This window comes from Dipodomys ordii, unplaced genomic scaffold (assembly GCF_000151885.1).
Source record: "Dipodomys ordii isolate 6190 unplaced genomic scaffold, Dord_2.0 Scaffold15, whole genome shotgun sequence".
Taxonomy (NCBI): Eukaryota; Metazoa; Chordata; class Mammalia; order Rodentia; family Heteromyidae; genus Dipodomys; species Dipodomys ordii.
This window is the reverse complement of record NW_012267231.1, coordinates 14,970,227-14,989,700: the sequence shown is the minus strand read 5'-3', so window position 1 is coordinate 14,989,700 and position 19,474 is coordinate 14,970,227. Positions and strand designations below refer to the sequence as shown.

General features: G+C 39.0%; 1 protein-coding gene across 1 annotated transcript in view; it reads right to left on the bottom strand.

The window, feature by feature from the left end:
* Neo1 (neogenin 1) overlaps positions 1-13,959 on the bottom strand; it is a 100,085-nt gene extending 86,126 nt beyond the window's left edge. Inside the window, exons 1-4 of the mRNA XM_013011918.1 lie at positions 13,862-13,959; positions 6,935-7,050; positions 5,384-5,701; positions 3,694-3,969 (exon numbers count right to left, since the gene is read on the bottom strand). Coding sequence (XP_012867372.1) covers positions 3,694-3,969; positions 5,384-5,701; positions 6,935-7,050; positions 13,862-13,959 — 808 coding nt within the window. The remainder of the gene's footprint in view (positions 1-3,693; positions 3,970-5,383; positions 5,702-6,934; positions 7,051-13,861) is intronic.
* Positions 13,960-19,474: the final 5,515 nt, after the last annotated feature.

Below are 19,474 nucleotides of genomic sequence, written 5' to 3'. Positions count from 1 at the left end.
CCAGTCATGAGGCCTAAACTCTGGGCCTGAGCGCTGTCCCTCAGCTCTTCAGCTCAAGACTAGCGCTCTACCACTTGAGCCACAGTGCTACTTCTAGCTTTTTTTGCTTATGTGGTACTGAGGAATCGAACTCAGGGCCTCATGCATGCAAGGCAAACACTCTACCACTGAGCCACCTTCCCGGCCCAGAGTTGTCTTCTTGGGTATATATGAGAAGGCCACAAAGCCTGCTGGTTAAAAAAAAGTTCTCCTTAAGAGAGCAATGTTAACTTACTAGTAAGTTTTGACAAAAATAAAAACTACTCTTAGAGATGTGACTCTTATTCCCATAAGAGTCTTGTCTCTGAAAAAGATGTTTTACAACCAGAACTGCCCTTAAACTTGTCTAGCCAATTAATGGTTCTGTAGGCATGGAAATAAGTTAACCATCACTAGCAGGTTAGAAATTCACTTAGATGAATGTGTTTTTGAAAGCTAATCAAAGAGTGACAAGGTCAGGCTCTAAAAGTCAGACAATTACAGCAAAGTTACTTGCTTCTAAGGCTAGTGCTAACCTGCTCCCAGCTCTACTCAACACCAAACCATGCATCTGTGACTGTCATCAATCCACTTCTGCCTCAACCAGCAAAACCCTAAACATGGTCTTCTCAGAAACTTGGCAGATCAGCAGTTAACTTTGCTTTAAGAAAATAGTTTGACAAGAAGAGCTTTCTTATACTTAAAACAAAACATCTAGTACTTTGTTTATGCTTTAGACATCAATAGCAGCCTCATCCTTTGCTGCAGTAAACCATGTTTGCTTGGATCAGATTCTAAGGGTATGCGTGACTGCTACTCCAGGTGTAGAGGATATTTGATCTCTGCCTTGTCAAGCAAGTCAGGAAGGAAGCTAAGGAATGTTATTTTGAGGAAATAATTCTTTTCCTCACCTTGAGTTACTTAAGTACTGTTTAATCAAATTTTGACAACCAATTAAACAAATCCATAACAAATATTTGACTTCTGCGGGCCAGCAATTGCTCATAGCAGCAGACAAACTTCCTGCTCTCACTAATCTTATGTACTTATGGGGGGAGGGAGACAAGAAATAAATTAGGTCAGATGGTGATATCCTCTGAAGCAAAGAGGAAGAGGAAGGAAAAAGCACTAAGAATGAGATAAAAGGTGGTTGTTTTAAACATGGCATCCGAGGAAGGCTCGCAAAGTGGTAACTGAGCGTAGAGGTAAAGAGTGGGCCTAGCAGACAGGACTCCAGGTAGAAAAATGGCCTGCAAGTATAAAGGCTCTAAAGAGTACATTCTATACTCACTAGATACTACGTTGAAAATGAACTATACAACTTGTAAGTGGGGATGGGAGGGAAAAACAGAGAGAGCCTGGCAAGGGGTGACATTGTTCAGAAAGAAATATACTCATTACTTGACTTATGTAACTGTAACTCCTCTGTAATCACCTTTATAATCATCATTTTTTTTAAAAAGAGTATATTCTCAAAGCATAAGGCAGCTGCAACAGGAGAGAGAGAAGGGGGTGGGGAAATGGAGATGATAGGGAGAGAGGAGGTAGGGAGGTTTGGAAAACATATGAAACCTCATAGACCAAAACTTTAATCATGAATGACAATGGGAAGCTACAAGGAGTTTCTGAACACAGACTTTAAAATATAACTGATTTTAAAAGATGAACTATGATTGCTGAGAATACAGAAGGATAGAAATGACACAGGTTAGAAGGGTAACAAGGAAAGAAGAGGCATCAGAAGTGATGAGCTCAAGTTCCATCAAGAGCACATTCTAAAGTAGCAGCTCACATGAATCAGCAGCAGATCACACCTCTGACCCCAGCTTCTAGGATCACAAGGATCACAGGTGGTGGCCACCTGGGCAAAAAGTTCAGGAGACTCCATCTCAACCAATAACTGCAACAGTGGTGTGTCTCTGCTATCTCGGTTACACAGAAGGCTGGATTAGGAGGGTCATACTTCAGCCCAAACCAAAAAAGAAAAAAAGTTTAAGACCCACATCTGAAAAAGCAAGGCATGGGGGGGGTGGGGAGGCTGGGAAGGGATGTGAAGGATAAACAAAGGAGGAGGCTGCAATGCTTGATAAGAAATGTACTCATTATCTTGCCCATGTAATTGTAACCCCTCTGTACAGTATGTTCACAAAAAAATAATAAAATTAAAAAAAGAAAAAAAAAAGAAAAAGCAAGGCATGGTGGGCAGAAAAGGCCTGTCATTCCAGGTAACCATGAAATAGGAGGATCGCAATCTAGCACATTCCTGGCAAAAAGTAAGACTCTACCTCAAAATTGGCAGGAAAAGCCAAGAGTCCCTGGTCCATGCCTATAATCCTAACTACTTAGAAAGCTGAGGTTGGAGGATGGTAGTTTGAAGCCAACTGAGGCAGGGAAATCTGTGAGGCTCTGATCTCCTATAAACTACCAAAAAAGCTGAAAGTAGAGTTTAAGTGGTAGAGTTCAAGCCTTGAGGAAAAAAGCTCAGGGACTGTGCCCGGGCCCCGAGTTCAATCCCTGGGGCTGGCATGCACACGCGCGCACACACACACACACACACACACACACACACACACACAAAATGGCAGAAACAAAAAGGCCTACAGGCATGGTTTAAGTGGCAGAGTACCAGCATGGCAAGCATGAAGTCTTGAGTCCAAACCCCAGTACTGCCCACCCCCAATTTCTTTTTTAAGTGACAGCTTTATAACATTAGACTCATTCTGCAAACCAGTCCATAAGTTTAAAATGAGCTGATGAAGCAGTCACATTAAAAAACAAGCAAACAAAACGGTCTAAACAATGTAGAGTGGTCTGATTATATTTGTAAAGTTGAACTGAAAGTTGAAATGAGAAAGAAGGAAAAAGCCAGGTACTCAAACATGGCATTTTAGAGAAGAAGCAGGATGTCATCAAGAGACATTACTATATGTTCCAACTGAGAGAAAGAGATGAGCACAAAGAAGAATTAAGAGTTGGCAAAACACACAAAAGCAACCATGAGGGAAGCCAGCAGGGAGGTAGTAGGGAGGAAAGAGGGGAGCTGAGCTCACATTAGAGGAGAGCACTAGAAATCCAAGAGTTCTTGCTTGCCAGTATTTCCAGAGCTGCCATAGGAGCAGTTCCCACAGTGCCCAGCCTTCCTGAGTCTCTGATTCTTACAAGTAAACACAGACCTCACTACAATAGAGGATTGACCAAGAACACAGGACTGACACTACTTTCTCCAGGAAGAAGAATGCCATTAGCTAGTGAACGTACTTTATTACTTCATAAATCTTTTTTTTGGGGGGGGTCCAGTTGTGGGGCCTGAACTCGGCCTGGGCACTGTCCCTCAGCTCTTCAGCTCAAGGTTAGCGCTCTACCACTTGAGCCACAGCACCACTTCCGGCTTTTTCTTTTTGCTTATGTGGTGCTGAGGAATCGAACCCAGGGCCTCATGCATGCAAGGCAAGCGCTCTACCACTGAGCCACCTTCCCAGCCCATAAATCTTTAATAATATATTTACTACAGTGATTGTTAAGGCATAGCTTCTTTAGGCCCCTGTAAGAAAGTGATTCTCTTTATCATGACAGGCATATTTTGCACCACATATTAGCAGTGTTTATTTAAAAACACAGAGTGATTTTTACCCACTGGTCAACACAAATCATCCTGCCCTGACAGTGAATTCATACCTGGAAGAACTTTCAGTTCAGCTTCATCACTGTACTTCGGTGGCCCTCCACTTTCAACTATGCATCGATAGAGTCCCCCGTCTCCTTCAGTCACATTGCTGATAACCAGTGTGCCACTTGGAAGCTTGACAACTCTGTCATCCAGAAGAAGGGGCTGCTTGTTCAGTTCCCACCTCACAAACGGGACCAAATCTGCATTAACATCACAATTCAGAATGGCACTGCCTCCAGCATAAACTGAGGAAGGTTCTGGTTGGCTGATAAATCTCGGAAGACCTAGACAAGAAAAAAAATAATAATAAAAGGCTGCTGTCTCAGTTTTCTCACCAAGGTGAATGTAAACATGAAAAGAAATTATCATGGCCCTTTGCAAAAATGACTTCATCCAGTACCCAAATGAAGATGCACTATCTGAAGAATGCTGTTGTCTACCTAAAAAGAGCATGGTTTATTTAGGAACCACATCTAATTCCTCTTTGCCTTACAGGTAAGTATCATTATTGGAACAAAGATGCTCTGAAATGATGTGAATAATCTTTTTGCAACTTTCTAGTACTCACATTTCTGTGTTTGTGTGTAAATGTATATTCTACAAAAATTTTAGAACAATCTCTCTAATTAAATATCCATTCCTTGGGGCTGGGAAGGTGGCTCAGTGGTAGAGCGCTTGCCTTGCATGCCTGAGGCCCTGGGTTCGATTCCTCAGCACCACATAAGCAAAAAAAGCCGGAAGTGGAGCTGTGGCTCAAGTGATAGAGGCTAGCCTTGAGCTGAAGAGCTGAAGGACAGCACCCAGGCCCAGAGTTCAGGCCCCACGACTGGACCCCCCCCAAAAAAAAATATCCATTCCTTGGTTAGGACATAAAAGAAACAAGATTCAGCCGGGCACCGGTGGCTCACAGCTGTAATCCTAGCTACTCAGGAGGCTGAGATCTGAGGATTGAAGTTCAAAGCCAGACAGGACAGGAAAGTCTGTGAAACTCTTATGTCCAATAAACCACCAGAAAACCAGAAGTGGGGCTGTAGCTCAAGTGGTAGAGTGCTAGCCTTGAGCTGAGGGGCAGCGCTCAGGCCCAGAGTTCAAGCCCCACGACCAACCAAAAAAAAAAAAAAAACAAGATTCAGGCTTTATTGAAAACCTTTACAAAACTGTATTAAGTAGAACAAAAGCAGCCCCAAATGATCCATTTCCTGTGTCATTTCCTAGTATAAAAGAACTGCTCAGTAACTGATTGCAACTTTAAACCCTCAGACAAATAGAAAAGTGCTAGTTTATCCATACAGCACTGAGTCCACACACAAAGTATAGGCACAATTAATGCTAAATGAAAACCAATCCAGGACATACTAATTTTATTTAGATTTTCTTTTCATTGTGGAGTTATTGGAATTTGAGATCAATGCCTCACCTTGCTGAGCAGGTGGTGTTCTACCACTTGAGTCATGCCCAAGTCCTTTTCAGTTTACTTTTTGGACAGGAACTTGTCCTGATTGGGTCAGACTTGGACTGAGATCACTCTTCCTGGGTCTAATATGTGGCTGTGAAAACAGGCACTTGAATGCCTGGTTAACACTGGTTGAGAAGGACCTCGTGAGTAGCTGGGATCACAGGGACGTGCATCCATATCCAGTCTAGATTTACGTTCTATAAAAATTTGGAAATACAAGTAAATCACTTCATGAGTCTTACCTGCTACTATGAGCTTGGCCGTTCTGCTGACAATAGTTCCAAGACTATCAACAGTGGCTACACACTGATAGTAACCTTCATCGGGTTTATTGTGTTTGGAATGCACCACATTGCTGATAAACAAAGATCCATCCGGAAGTAGCTGGCGTCGATCATCTGATACTAAGTTTAAAAAAGTCCCATCTTTTTTCCATTCAATTTTTGGCGAAGGCTCAGAATATGCTGAGCAATTTAATATAACAGAAGAGCCTCGAACTGAGAGTGTGTCCACTGGCTCCACCAGAAAATAAAATGGAGTGAATGTTCGGACACTGGCTCCTAGAAAAAGAACAAAAGTAAGCAAACATGTCCAAGTACTGGTTCTTTAATGGTTATTCTCTGAGTATTGTCCACATGTGTAACCATTATATCATGATTTACTTCTTACTAGGAAACCAAAAACTGACTCAGTTAGAAATTCAAAAAACAAAACAAAATAAACATCCAAAGATAAGCCTTATTAGATAATATGGATATCCGAGAGGTTTTATTTTAGTGTACAGAATTACATGAGCTTTAAGTTAGGGTAGAGGTGGGTGCCTACCAATTTTAACCCCTGCTTACTGGGAGGAGAAAGAAGGTATATGTTTCATGGTTAAAAAAAAAAAATTGCTGTAATTGTAACGCCTCTGTACAGTATTTTCACAATAAAAACATATATATATATATATATATATATATAAATTGCTTGTTAAGTATCATTTGGTGAGAATAGGATTCTGTTTTTTTTAAGACCTATTATCATTTTCTTTAAACACTTTCTGTCAGAATGGAAGGGCTATCAGACACTTAACTCCCTAGCTGATGTTATATAAAAACTGTCCTGTATTTCTCACCAGGACCCTGAGTCTCTATCCACTTAAGTTTGTTTAATAGTAATTTACTAAGACCAAAGTCACTGGACCAATTATTTTTAAATAAGCTTAATGACCATGTTTGATATCTTGTACATTGCCAAGTCTCTGCAAATTTCTCACTTCTTAATGGAATAGATCTCACTTCTTGATAGACTATTCCTCACTTTTTGATAGACTATTTCACACCTCTTGATAGAATTCCATCTTAGGAAAGGAAAAATATCCACAGGGAACTTCTTTCGGTTGTAAATTCCATCTCCCAAATTCCAACAAATTATATCATCACTTGACAACCTTAATTGCATGACCAATAATAATTCTCATTTTTATTGTACACAGAGTAAAACATTAACATATGGCATTTGAACACCAGCAAAAATAAAATACTCCACTGCCTGAAGAGGTTCAAAGTTTAACAACAGCAGAAATGCAGACAAGCATTTTTATACACCTACAAATGTGGGCATTATGAATATCACTTCATTATAAACTAAGAGACTATTCTCAAAGGACTTCATATTGTGGTTGTGGGTGTTGCTGGGATTTAATGCAGAGTCTCCTACAGACTAGGCAAGCTCTCTACCACCTAACTATGCCCCAAAGCCCAAGACTTCCTGCTTCTTTTACTCCTTGGTGTTACTTCCAACCATCCCACCGAACTCAACCACCAGATCCCACATTTCATCTGCTCTGAAATGTTGGTGCCCATTTTCATCTTGTAGCTCAGACTCTTGCTTCAAGCTCCCATGGAAGAGAGCTTTCTTCTCACAACTAAAAAGAAAAATTTTTAATGAATGATAAAATAATTGAAAATTCAAGAGCTCAGCGAAATACATTCTTCTCATCAACTTTTACAAATTGACAAATTCTCTCTACATTTTACAATGTAACTGTTTATGCTCCTGGCTCTCTAGAGCTCCACCTCCAAGGGTAGAATCTACCTCAAACACATCACCTTTCCTATGTACTGACCTTATAGAGCCTTCCTGGGGGAAAATACCTAATAAACCACTAACACTATTTAAGTCATTTTGTATGATAAGCATACAGCTCTAAAAGAATACCGTAAATACATGGTGACTGTTAGTTGAATCTGACATTCTGGTTCAGGGTCAGTATCCTACAGGGAAACTCTAGAGAAATTTTGTATCCATCAGAAAATGCACTTTTGATACAATCTTCTAATTTATAAAACCAGTTTCTCAATATATCCCCAAATAACACACCAGGATTCCTATTCCACAAGCCATTTATGATAATATGGGTGATTTCCTTTTCTTCAATCTTCAGTGTTTCGCCTCTCTTCCCTTGCTCCACCCTATCCCAAAAAAAGACAGTGGCAAAGCCACAGGCAAGGAAAGCCAGCCTGCCCCAGTTCTGAAATAACTGCTCCATCAGTGATTGCATTTGTTTGTGTCTGAAACTTCTGTCCACTCACACAGAGTAACTGCCTTCTTTCAAGGAGACTTCTCAGCAGAGAAAGGGGATGTGTACAAACCCTACTATTTGGAAAGGTCCTTAACAAAGAGAAACAATTCACAGTAACAAGTCTACCATATCTCCACCCAAACTGCTGAAAACATCTAGGACTATAGTTTTTGTCCATCACACTTAAAAACTTCCATAGAGTAATAAATTTTCACAACTGTTATACATAAAACTTTAGTCATTAAAAAAATTATGTATGGGGCTGGGAATGTGGCTTAGTGGTAGAGTGCTTGCCTAGCATACATGAAGCCCTGGGTTCGGTTCCTCAGTATCACATACACAGAAAAAGCTGGAAGTGCCACTATGTGGCTCAAGTGGTAGCGTGCTAGCCTTCAACAACAGAAGCTCAGGGACCATGCCCAAGCCCTGAGGTCAAGCCCCAGGACTAGCAAAAAATAAAATATGTAAACTAAGGCATTAAAAATAAAAACTGTACACGTTTATAGGGTGCAATGTTATACTTTGATACATGTATACATTGCCTGATATATCCAGTTAAACACATTTATCTCCTCAAATATGTTTTTCTTTATGGTAAAAATTTACAAAATCCTTTCTTCTACTTTGTGAAGTATACACTATAGTACCTTACCACGCAATGGCACACCAGAACCTCTTGGTCTAATTAACCATAACTACTGTTCAACATTTCACCATCCCTCTGTCCCACGCCATCAACTCTGACAATCACTATTTCACTCTCGATTTCTCTCATTTACATAGGTTCTATCTATATAAATGGTATCATGCTATACTTGTTTTTCTATACCTTGGTTACTTCACTTAACAGTTACCTCCAATTCCATCCACGTAGCTATAAATGACAGCCAAGGGGTCCATCAGTTGATAGATAAGAAAATGCAGTGAATACACACAATAGTATTCAGCCAAGTTGAATCATCTATTCTCAGTCTAATTAATTTTTTGTTGTTGTTGAGTGTGGCACTTGAAGTCAGGACGAGAGCACTGACTCTAAGCTCTTTTGCTCAAGGCTAGCACTCTAGCACTCTAGCACAGTGCCACTTCCAGTTTTCTAGTGATTAATTAGAGATAAGGTTTCATTGACTTTCTTGCTTGGGCTGGCTCTGAACTGTGACCTCAGATCTCAGCCTCCTGAGTAGCTAGGAGATCATAGGCTTGAGCCACCAGCGCCCAGCTCTTCGTCTAATCTTTGAATAGAGCCACAAATACCCAGTTCTCAGTCTAATCTTTGAATATTTATCTTGAGATAGTATAAAAATGGACAGACAACTAATCTGGTACTCTATTTCACTAATACTAAACTAGACACAATTACCCTTAGGAATATTCAATCCTATTTTGTGTGCTAATTTGCTTTTCCTTAGTACTGAAATTATGCAATGTTTCATGAGAAAGATACTTATTTTCAGACAGAAGAAGAGTAACAGTCAAGAATACTGTAACTCTCGGGGCTGGGAAGGTGGCTCAGTGGTAGAGCGCTTGCCTTGCATGCCTAAGGCCCTGGGTTCAATTCCTCAGCACCACATAAGCAAAAGGAAAAAGCCGGACGTGGCACTGTGGCCCAAGTGGTAGAGCGCTAGCCTTGAGCTGAAGAGCTGAGGGACAGTGCCCAGGCCCAGAGTTCAGGCCCCACGACCGGACCAAAAAAAAAAAAGAATACTGTAACTCTGCATCTTTAAGTGATTTGCCAAAGACTTCATTTTCTTCCGATTTTGGAATAAAGACTCTATTTTTTTTATTGGCATATATTAATAGTATAAAGAGATTTCACTGAGCTATATCCATACATGTACGTTACTTTAATCAAATTCACACCCTCTATTCTTTCTTAACCTTTCCTCTTCCTTTTGCACAATCTTAATGAGTTTCATTATTCTACTTTCATACATGCATAGGAAGTACTTTAATCATATCGACCACCCCATTCACCCTCACCTTTTGCCCTCACCCTTCCTGTGAGTTCCCTGAACACTCCCTCTTTTACATTCATGTCCTGTTTCTTTTAGGTAAGACATGATACTTATCTTTGAGTCCTGCTTATATCACTGAACATGATCTCCAATTCTAATCGTTTCCCAGCAATGACATAATCTGGTGTTCTTCAGAGTATTGTGTATACATACCATGTTGTTTTTATCCAGTTATTGGTTAATAAGCATCTAGACTGATTCCACTGTTAACAGTGATGCAAAGAACTTGGATATGAAAGGTATCTGTGTTGTATGCTGACAACATTCCTTTAGATATATTCCCAGGACCACTGCAGGACTACTGAGAACTCTATTTTTAGATTTTTTTTTTTTAAGGAACTTCTGTGCCATAGTGGCCATGCTAATTTACATAAGGGTTTATATTCTCATTCTCTTCCATTTATTATTAAGTGTAAGTGTTCCTGCTCCCCACATCCTCACCAGCATTTGTTATTTGTCTTGATACACATTTTGACTGGGGTGATAAAAATTTCAGTATCATTTTGTTTTGCATTTCCTTTATTGCTAGGATGCTGAACATTTCTTTATACATTTGTTGGCCATTCATACTTCTTTTGAGAACTGCCAGTTCAACTCACTTACTTATTTATTAACTGGATCATTTGTTCTTTTGGTGTTTGATATACAAGTTCTTTACATATAATGAATAATGACCCTTTGCTAAATAGGTGGCAAAGGTTTTTCTCTCATTCTACAGAACTCTCTTAATTCTGTAATTGTTCCTTTGATGTGCAGAAACTTTTTAATTTGATGCAATCCATTTGTCAATTCTTGCTCACACCTCCTAAGCAATTAGGAGTCCTAGTCAGAAATGTGTAACCTATACCTATAGTATTATGGTGGTTTAGCTTCCTCCTCAGTGTATAGTTAACTCCTTTAAGTATCTTTTGCCTTACAAGGGCTTGCTGGTCATGAAACTTTTTGAGTTTTATCATGTAGGTTTTTATTTCTCCCTCAATCTTGAAGGACAGCTTTCCAGGGTACAATAATCTAGACTGGCAATAATTTCCTTTCAGGGCTTAAAAATACATCCCCCCATGACCTCTTTCCTTTTAGAGTTTTTTGTTGTTGTTGTTGAGGAGTTGCTGTTATTCTAATGACTTGGCACTTCTGCAGCTTTCAGTATTTTATTTGGTATCTTAAAGCACATTTACATGCCAACTGCTAGTGACTTATGCCTATAGTCTAGCTACTCAGGAGTCTGAGATCTGAAGATCATGGTTCAAAGTCATTCCAGGCAGGAAAGTCCCTGTAAAACTCTGTTTTTTTTTTTTTGGGGGGGGGGTCCGGTCGTGGGGCCTGAACTCTGGGCCTGGGTGCTGTCCCTCAGCTCTTCAGCTCAAGGCTAGCACTCTACCATTTGAGCCACAGCACCACTTCCGGCTTTTTTCTTTTTTGCTTATGTGGTGCTGAGGAATTGAACCCAGGACCTCATGCATGCAAGTCAAGCACTCTACCACTGAGCCACCTTCCCAGCCCAGTCCCTGTAAAACTCTTATTTCCAATTATCCACTCAAAAGTTGGAAGTGGAGTTCAAGCCCCATGACCAACAACCATAAAAAGACTCATATGTGGCTAACCATCGTCTCAGAATTTGGAAATATTTCTTTTATTTTAGTGAATATGTTTTGTATGCCTCTTTCCTCTTCTATGCCCAAGATTTTTAAGTTTGGTCTTTTAATTGTGTACCAGAGAACTTGGCATGCTCTATGCATATTTCCTTTCTCTTTTCTTCTTGTGCTCTTGTTCTAATCTAATCTAATCTAATCTTGTTCTAATCTATCAGTCTTCAAGCCCTGATATTCTGTTTTCAACTTGCTCCAGTCTATTGGCAAGGCTTTCAACTTAGTTTTATTATCTGACTAAGTGAGCATACCATTTCCAGAATTACAATTTGGTTTTTGGAGGAAAGAGGGAAGCAGTACTGGAGTCTCAGGACTTCTGCCTCTTAAGCTACCACCTGTAGTCTTCCAGAGGCTTGTTCTTAAGAGTTAAGGCAGGCCAGTGGCTCACACCTGTAATCCTAGCTACTGAGGAGGCTGAGATCTGAGGATCACAGTTCAAAGCCAACCCCAGGCAGAAAAGTCCATGAGACTCTTATCTCCAATTAACCACCAGAAAATCAGAAGTGGTGCTGTGTCTCAAGTGGTAGAGCGCTTGCCTTGAGCTGAAGAGTGCAAGGATAGCACCCAGGTCCAGAGTTCAAGCCCCATGAATGACCAAAAAAAAAAAGTTAAGGTAGGACTATGTAGTGGCTATGTTGAGTTGCAGTTTTTCATCACTGGAATGAGAACATGGCTCAGCAGGTGAACTTATGGGAACTGGACCTTCATCTGAGTATTTCTAAGACAGAGGAGAACTAGCTGGAGTCTCTTCAAGTTCTTAGTGTACACATGGTTGCAATATGTACAATAAGGATGGACCAGTCATGGTCTGTTGTCTGCAGGGAGGTCAGGCAGGTTCCTACCTTGGAGGCAAGTCTTCCAGTTTGTGCCCTCAGGAGTAGCAGGTATTCAAGCCTATGGAATGTCCCTAAATTCATCATCATGGGAGAAGTAAATAGCGAACTGAGGAAAACTGAGGGACTCGAGCACCACCAAAGTGCTGAAATGGACACACCACTGCGCTGCCCCAAGTCCTGGTGAGGCAGATGCCATCGAACTATGAATATGACAATGAGATTTTTAGAGCAGAAACAAGAAGCAAAGTAGACACTTTAAACTGATTTTTTTCTAGTTGAAGCTGAAGTTAACAATGAAGTGAGAAGGCTGAAGTAGGATAGATGGCTGTTTATGGAACTGAAGATAGATAAGGATGGAGATAAACAGGAGTAAACAGAAATGAGTAAAAATGGCACAAGTGGAATGACTAGAGATAGAGACGATGGTGAGATGAGTATTATTTTAATATTATGGCATCACTGAATGATGAAAAACGCAGGATACAGTGACCAAAGCTGGTATCTAAGTGCCAGGAAAAAGTAGTCACTGGAGATAAGAAGGATAGAGAACTAAAATGTGATTAGAAATATAAGCCAAGTAGATACAATTTTAGAGTTGACAGAAAGGAAGACTGAAAATCAAGGTCCAAAGTGCTGAACAAATAAAAATGAACTGTAAGTATAGGCAGTGGTAAGAGGTAAGTGGTAAGAACGATAAACTCAGTAGCACATATTTTGAAAAGAGTAGTATTTTAAAGAAAGCAATTACTTCGCATTTTTCAACTAACTTTCCACTTATTCTTCAGTAATCATCTATCTTCCAGGAAGCTGAAATTGCTCAAAATACCACAAGGTACTTTTCCTCATGGAAAAAAAAGCATTATAGATTTGACTGAAGTATACGACCGTATGTCTACAAATGATTCCCAAATTCAGCTAGAAAAATTTCTGAATAAAGATGCATTAATTCTTGTACAAAGAAAATAAACATGAAGCACATGAATAATTTAATAAAAGCTTTTGCTGTCAGCAGCTTTACTAACAGAAGTAGTATTAATGAAATCCCATAGGATAATCCAACAACTTAACAATATGCAACAAAGAACATAAAACTGAGAATCCTTAATAATCAATCTTATCAAGGCTATTTTTGGCCAAGAACGGTGTGCATGCATCAATTCCCAATCCAAATTAAATCCAGCTACAGGTTCAGAGACCTTGTTCACTGGATTCTGGAATTCTTCAACTCAACCATAGATAATTACTGGTGGAAATAAACTGAGTTTAAAAATTTGTTAATACAATCCTACATTAGTAAACTGTTGATTAAATAACAAAATTTCACTCATCACTGAGCTCTTTAATCTCTTAGCAACATACATCCAATGTATGTTCTTGGGAAAAAGAAAGGAGGGACCTCTAAAATTCAAGGAAGATGTTAACAGTACTCTAAGAAGGATACCAATCCTAGAAAGCCCACAATGAATTTATATACGTAAAACCAATGATATATAAAACATATCTCTGCAAGTGAAAGAAGCCTTTCTACACCTGCTGCATACTATTCTCAGATAGATGCAGACTTAGTTACTACAATAAAATCCAAATGGTCCCTAATCACTTTAAAAGAGACTTAATCTTAAGAATGCAAATAAAACTACATTGAGATACAATTTCTCACCTGTTGTACTGGCAAAATTCCAACTTCTTAACAGCATATTCTTCAGGCAAAGTGTAGAGAAACAGGTTGATGGAAATGCAAAATGTTACATTTACCATAAAGGGAAATTTGCAACATCTAGAAAATTATATATGCATTTACTCACTGGCCTAGCAATCACATAACCTATAAATTTATCCTAAAAGTACACTGACCAAAATATGAAAATAGTACAAGCAACACTATTCACTGTAGAATTACTTGTACCCCAGAAACAACTCTGACATCCATCAATAAGGGACATACTGAGTATGGTATACTGACAAACTGAGATACTGTGCATTCATAAGTAAGATGTATGTTTTACCATAGAAAGACCTCTAGAATTAAAAAAAAAAAGTTGGATAAGTGTACATTTACCTGGAAAAGGCAGAATATCAATACATATACATATGAGATGTGACTTCAACACCTCAAATTTGATAGTCAAGGTGCTCTACCACTTGAGCCATGCCTCCACTCCTTTTTGCCCTAGTTATTTCTCAGTTAAAAGTATTATATTTTTTGTCTTTGGCCAAACTTGGATCACAATTCTACCACGGCCTCCCATATATCTGAGATTATAGGCATGAGCTGCCATGTCTGACTAACAGGTTCAGATGGGGGTCTTGCGAACTTTTTTGCCTGGACTGTCTTCAAACTGCAATCTTCCCAGTCTCTGTCTTCTAAGTAGTTGGAATTACAATGGAATACTGTAAAAACTGATATTCACAAGTCTCCATACTATTATGCTTAAAGAAGCTAGTTTCCCAAGATTACATACTGTATGGTTCCACTTACAGGACATCCTGGAAATGAAAAACTATCGGGATGGAATATAGATAGGTGTTTGCTAGGGTTAGAGGTGGAAAAAGGGTTTGACTATAGAGATTTGGAGTAATGAAACTATTATGTATTCTGTTCACAGTGATGGTTAAAGGTAGCTACCACATACAAGATAAAACAGAGGACTGTAGTACACAGTTGAGTTTATAATATACTAACTTAATTTTTTTTTAACTAAACTAGTGATCTTTACTCCACCCAACACCCACGCCTGCCTCACACTTCCTCATGACTATGTATTTCCTCACTTAGCACTATCAATTCAGGTATTCTGTTGCTCCATGAACTAGACTCTGTATGTCTAGTTCACAGCTACATCTCTGGAGCATGCCTAGAATACAGCAGAGCCTCAATAATACTTATTATTTTATGTGAAATCCTTTAACAATTATGAAAGAAGAAAAGTAGAAGACCTAGGGCCACTTAACAAGATCTCGCTTCTTTGTGGCATCTACAAAGATAAACTCATTGAAGAAAGTGTAAGAAGGAAAGTTGCTGATAGTTGGGTGCTATTAGTCAACAGCGATTTCAGTTAAGTAGAAAGAATATGTTCAAGAGATCTACTACATAACATGGTGACTATAGTTATAACAATGTATTATATTTTTTTTTTAATTGGTGCAGTACCAGTTCACTCAGGGACACACATTCTCACCTTTCTTCCTACAGCTGGCATTACCACTGGAGCCCTAACTCCAGTTCTGTCTTAAACCCTGATAATCTCTGAGAGTAGTGCCCTCACTACAAAGAGTAAGTATGTGAAATAATGCATATATTAATTGGTTTAATTAACCCAGACCTTAGTCAGGTACCAGTGGCTCATGCCTGTAATCTTAGCTACTCAGGAATCTGAGACCTGAAAGCCTGCCGTTCAAAACGTCAGCCTCTAAAATTCCATCTCCAATTAACCAAGAAAATGCAGTGGCTCAAGTGGTAGAACATACATATTTCAAAACATCATGTTGTTAACAAGACAAATTCATATGACTTGTATCAATTAAAATTAAAAATGAGAAAAGAACAATGGGTCTAAACACAAGAAAATTAAGTCTTCTGTTCAATGAAAACCAGAAGCAAAATAAAGAAACATGACAAGGAAAAATGATTTGCCATGTCTAAAAGCAACAAGAACAGTACCAGGAACAAAAAGCTGCTGCAAATCAACAAGAGAGACACAAAAGTAAGGCTGAGCTGTTAGTGGGAGAAGTTACACAAACAGACAGTTAATGGCTGAAATCCCAGCAAGACTTGTCAGCAATGAGAAATGCACTTTACACAGTGTCAAATGGCAGATTCAGGAAGGTAAGTCTTGTCAACTACTGGCAAGAACATGAGCGGATGCTAACCCACACATACCTTTGATAGAGGTATGAGTAAGAACATCCTAGAAAATAACTGAGCTACTATTGGTGAAATTTTATTATATATTTGCCCTATGATCTGACAATCGTACTCCTGGCTTTGTACTGAAGAGAAATTTATACAAAGGTTAGTAAGGATCGGGGCAAAGAACTCGCAATTGCAGATGTATCTGTGGTAGCAGAACTGGAAGAAAACTAAGGATTCACCACTTGGGAAATGGTAGTGTAGGAAATACAGACTATAAAGGCACCGAACTAAATGTTCATGGACCAATATTAAAGCATCATGTTGGACAGAAGGAGAAAAGCCACAAGCACAGAACACATTACACAAATCAACTCTTTTAATTCTCACAACTCTACAGTCTACGTATTATAAATCTTCCTTTTACAGATGAGGATACAAAAGTTATTAATCTGCCTATGGTCATATGGCTAGTAATTTATGAAATAAGAAACAAAATAAACTGTAAAGCTAAGTATGACAAGTCAAAACAAAATATTTTGTATTTTGTGTACGTTGATGCATACTCAAGAAAAAAATTATACTCTCTCTTTCTCTCTCTCTCTCTATATATATATATTAGAGCTGGGCTTAGGTAGCTCATACCTATAATCCTAGCTATTTGGGAGGCTGAGATCTGAGGATTGCAGTTCAAAGCTAGCCCAGGCAGGAAAATCCATGAGACTCTTATATCCAATTAACCACCAGAAAAAAACAAAAGTGGTGCTGTGGTTCAGAGTGCTAGCCTTGAGCGCCCAGGCCCAGAGCTCAAGCCCTACAACTGAAAAAAAAATTTTTTAATATATGTATATATAAAAGCAGGAGACAAGGGAAATAGGGTGTAGAAGGCAGAAAAGGGAAATCGCAAAATAAAGACAGCTTACAACATCCATGTACTATGTATTATGTACTATGTACATGAATTGAACTATGAATTGAACATTGTTCAATGTGCTATGTATGTACTATGAATTGAACATTGTTATTCAGCTTTTTACTCCTTAAGACCCGAAGTCTGGAGTCATCCCTGGAGTCCTCCTTTGGGTCTCCCTTCAATAGATAATCAGCCACCAAATCTTGTCTATTCTACTTCAAATACATATCAAAGATGGCCTCTTCTCACCACATCTACTCCAAGCTACAGATACCAGGAGGGCATTTAAACCAACTTACCTCTTTCCAGTCTGGTCCTCATTTATTTATCTAATGATAAATAACATTCCCTGACTACATATATACTTCAACAGCTTCCCATTAGTCTATATAGCCAAGTCCAAAGTCCTTAACACACCAACAAAGCCCTGAGTTCTGTTCCCATTCACACATGATTCCCTTCTTCCATTACAATGCTAGCTCACCCTAATCTTTCAATTCTTCATGCTTGCCAGCCTCCTTCCCACTTCAGAGCCAGGGTCAGACCACAGCTGGCTACCTGGGGGAGCTCACCCTATACCTGCTCTGTTTCTCAAGCTGGATGATAAACTCCATGAGGACAAGGAATGTTTCTGTGTTAGTCACTATTTTAATCTCTAGACTAACACATATAATATTCATTTGCATTAGTAATCTATTTGCTAAAAAGTTTTTACCTGCTTCTATTTTAATGTGAATCAACAAAATGCTTCGTCCCATCCCCCCCACCAAAAATTTATCTTGTCAAATTGATTGTTTTCTTTTCCTGAGAATCAATGACTACCCAAAAGTTATAGAGTAATCAACAAAATTCCACACTATTCAAATTTAAGAGAAGTATCTTTTCAAAGTAATTAGTTTATTTCAACTCATTAATTTCATAATTCAAGGAGACCTATTTAATGAAGTAGATAGGACTCTATTAGTCAAAATCTATCATATTAAAGGTAATATTTTCTCAAAATAAAATGCTACATAGTGAAAGAGCTTAAGTAGAGTCTAAATCTAAATATGATCCCTACCAAGGCAAGAATCCATTATTAAATCCTTAATATTTAACATGTGCTTCAACATTTAACCACCAGATGGCAGATCTTACACAGCTTCCTGTTAAATGCTCTTATCAGCCCTGAAAAGGCAGTTCAATTAGAAGAAATTTTAGAAAAAATTAAATAAATGTAAGCATTTTTGAACCTAAGCCAGTTAACCACAGGCTAGATACAGTTGGCTCACAGAATGTTACACTTTTATTTAACTGTAAATTTGTCTCCAGGCACATGCAGAACACCCAATTATCTTTAAAGAGAACAGAACACTAAAATACAATTTTAAAATGTGGTTATCCATATTCCAGTTATTCAAAAATCCTCAAAGCACATGAGAGCTTTGGATCCAAAAGCAAAGAGAACAAGAGATAAAAATGAAAAGATGGACAAAGACAGACGCCAGAGGATAATTAGAAAAGGAAGGATGGAGAGAAGAGCCACTAACCAAACCAAGAAGCTGTCGAGACCTCAAGTCACAGTCATTGGAAGACTGCCGTGTCTACTGTATCCTGTGTTCAGCAAACTATTCCCATCAGGAAGACTTTATTCTCAGTTAATCTGTTCATACTAACTTTTCAAATTTTTCTGCAAAATGATTCTTCTAAGTTTTTAAAGGGAGTCTATGACTCAATTTCTACATAAAATATATTACCTTTAGGATAATTTTTGAGTTACTTCAACTTGCTACTGGAAACACTATTTGCAAACGCAGTCTTTAAATCTAAGGATGGCTACCGCACTCTAAGGTTCCACCACGTTGGGTGTGACAAACCATCTCCTGTTACCAGGCTTGTGGCATAGCCCTTGCCACTCAGTAGACACGGGCATGTCCTCTGAACACGTTCTGAAGTCAGAACAGATCCCCAGGCCAGCACACACACACTGGCTTGGCTTCCTCACATCACTTCCTCTGATAGCTTGCAAGCCGGGTCTCTCCAAATCTACCTCAGGCAGGTTTGAAGCACTTTCAATCTGGGGGCCCTTTTGAAGAATAGGAGTAGAAAAGATCTCAGTTCTGCAAATGTTACAGAAATATCTAACTACTGAATACAGTGCTAGAGCCTCTGTGGATCCAGAGCTTACTGCTTAAGAGTAAACTGCCTCAGCTATGAACACACATTGAGGAAAACGCCAGCCAATAAATTCTTCTTGCTAAATAAAACAACTAGTAAACCAATTCCATTCGATAAAAGGAAAAACACAGGCTGGCAAGATATTACTTTAGAACAAACCAGCTAAAATTAAGGACTGCAAAGTATCTAATGGTGATGTGAAGAAAAGTGTGGGGGCGGGGGGGGGAACTTGGTGGATTCAACCCACAATTCACAAAGCCACAGTATTATGTGGCATAATAGTCTACAATACACACAACTTTCTTCCTGTAATACCTCTGCTCTTCAAGCGCCCCCCTGCCCCCCAACTCCTA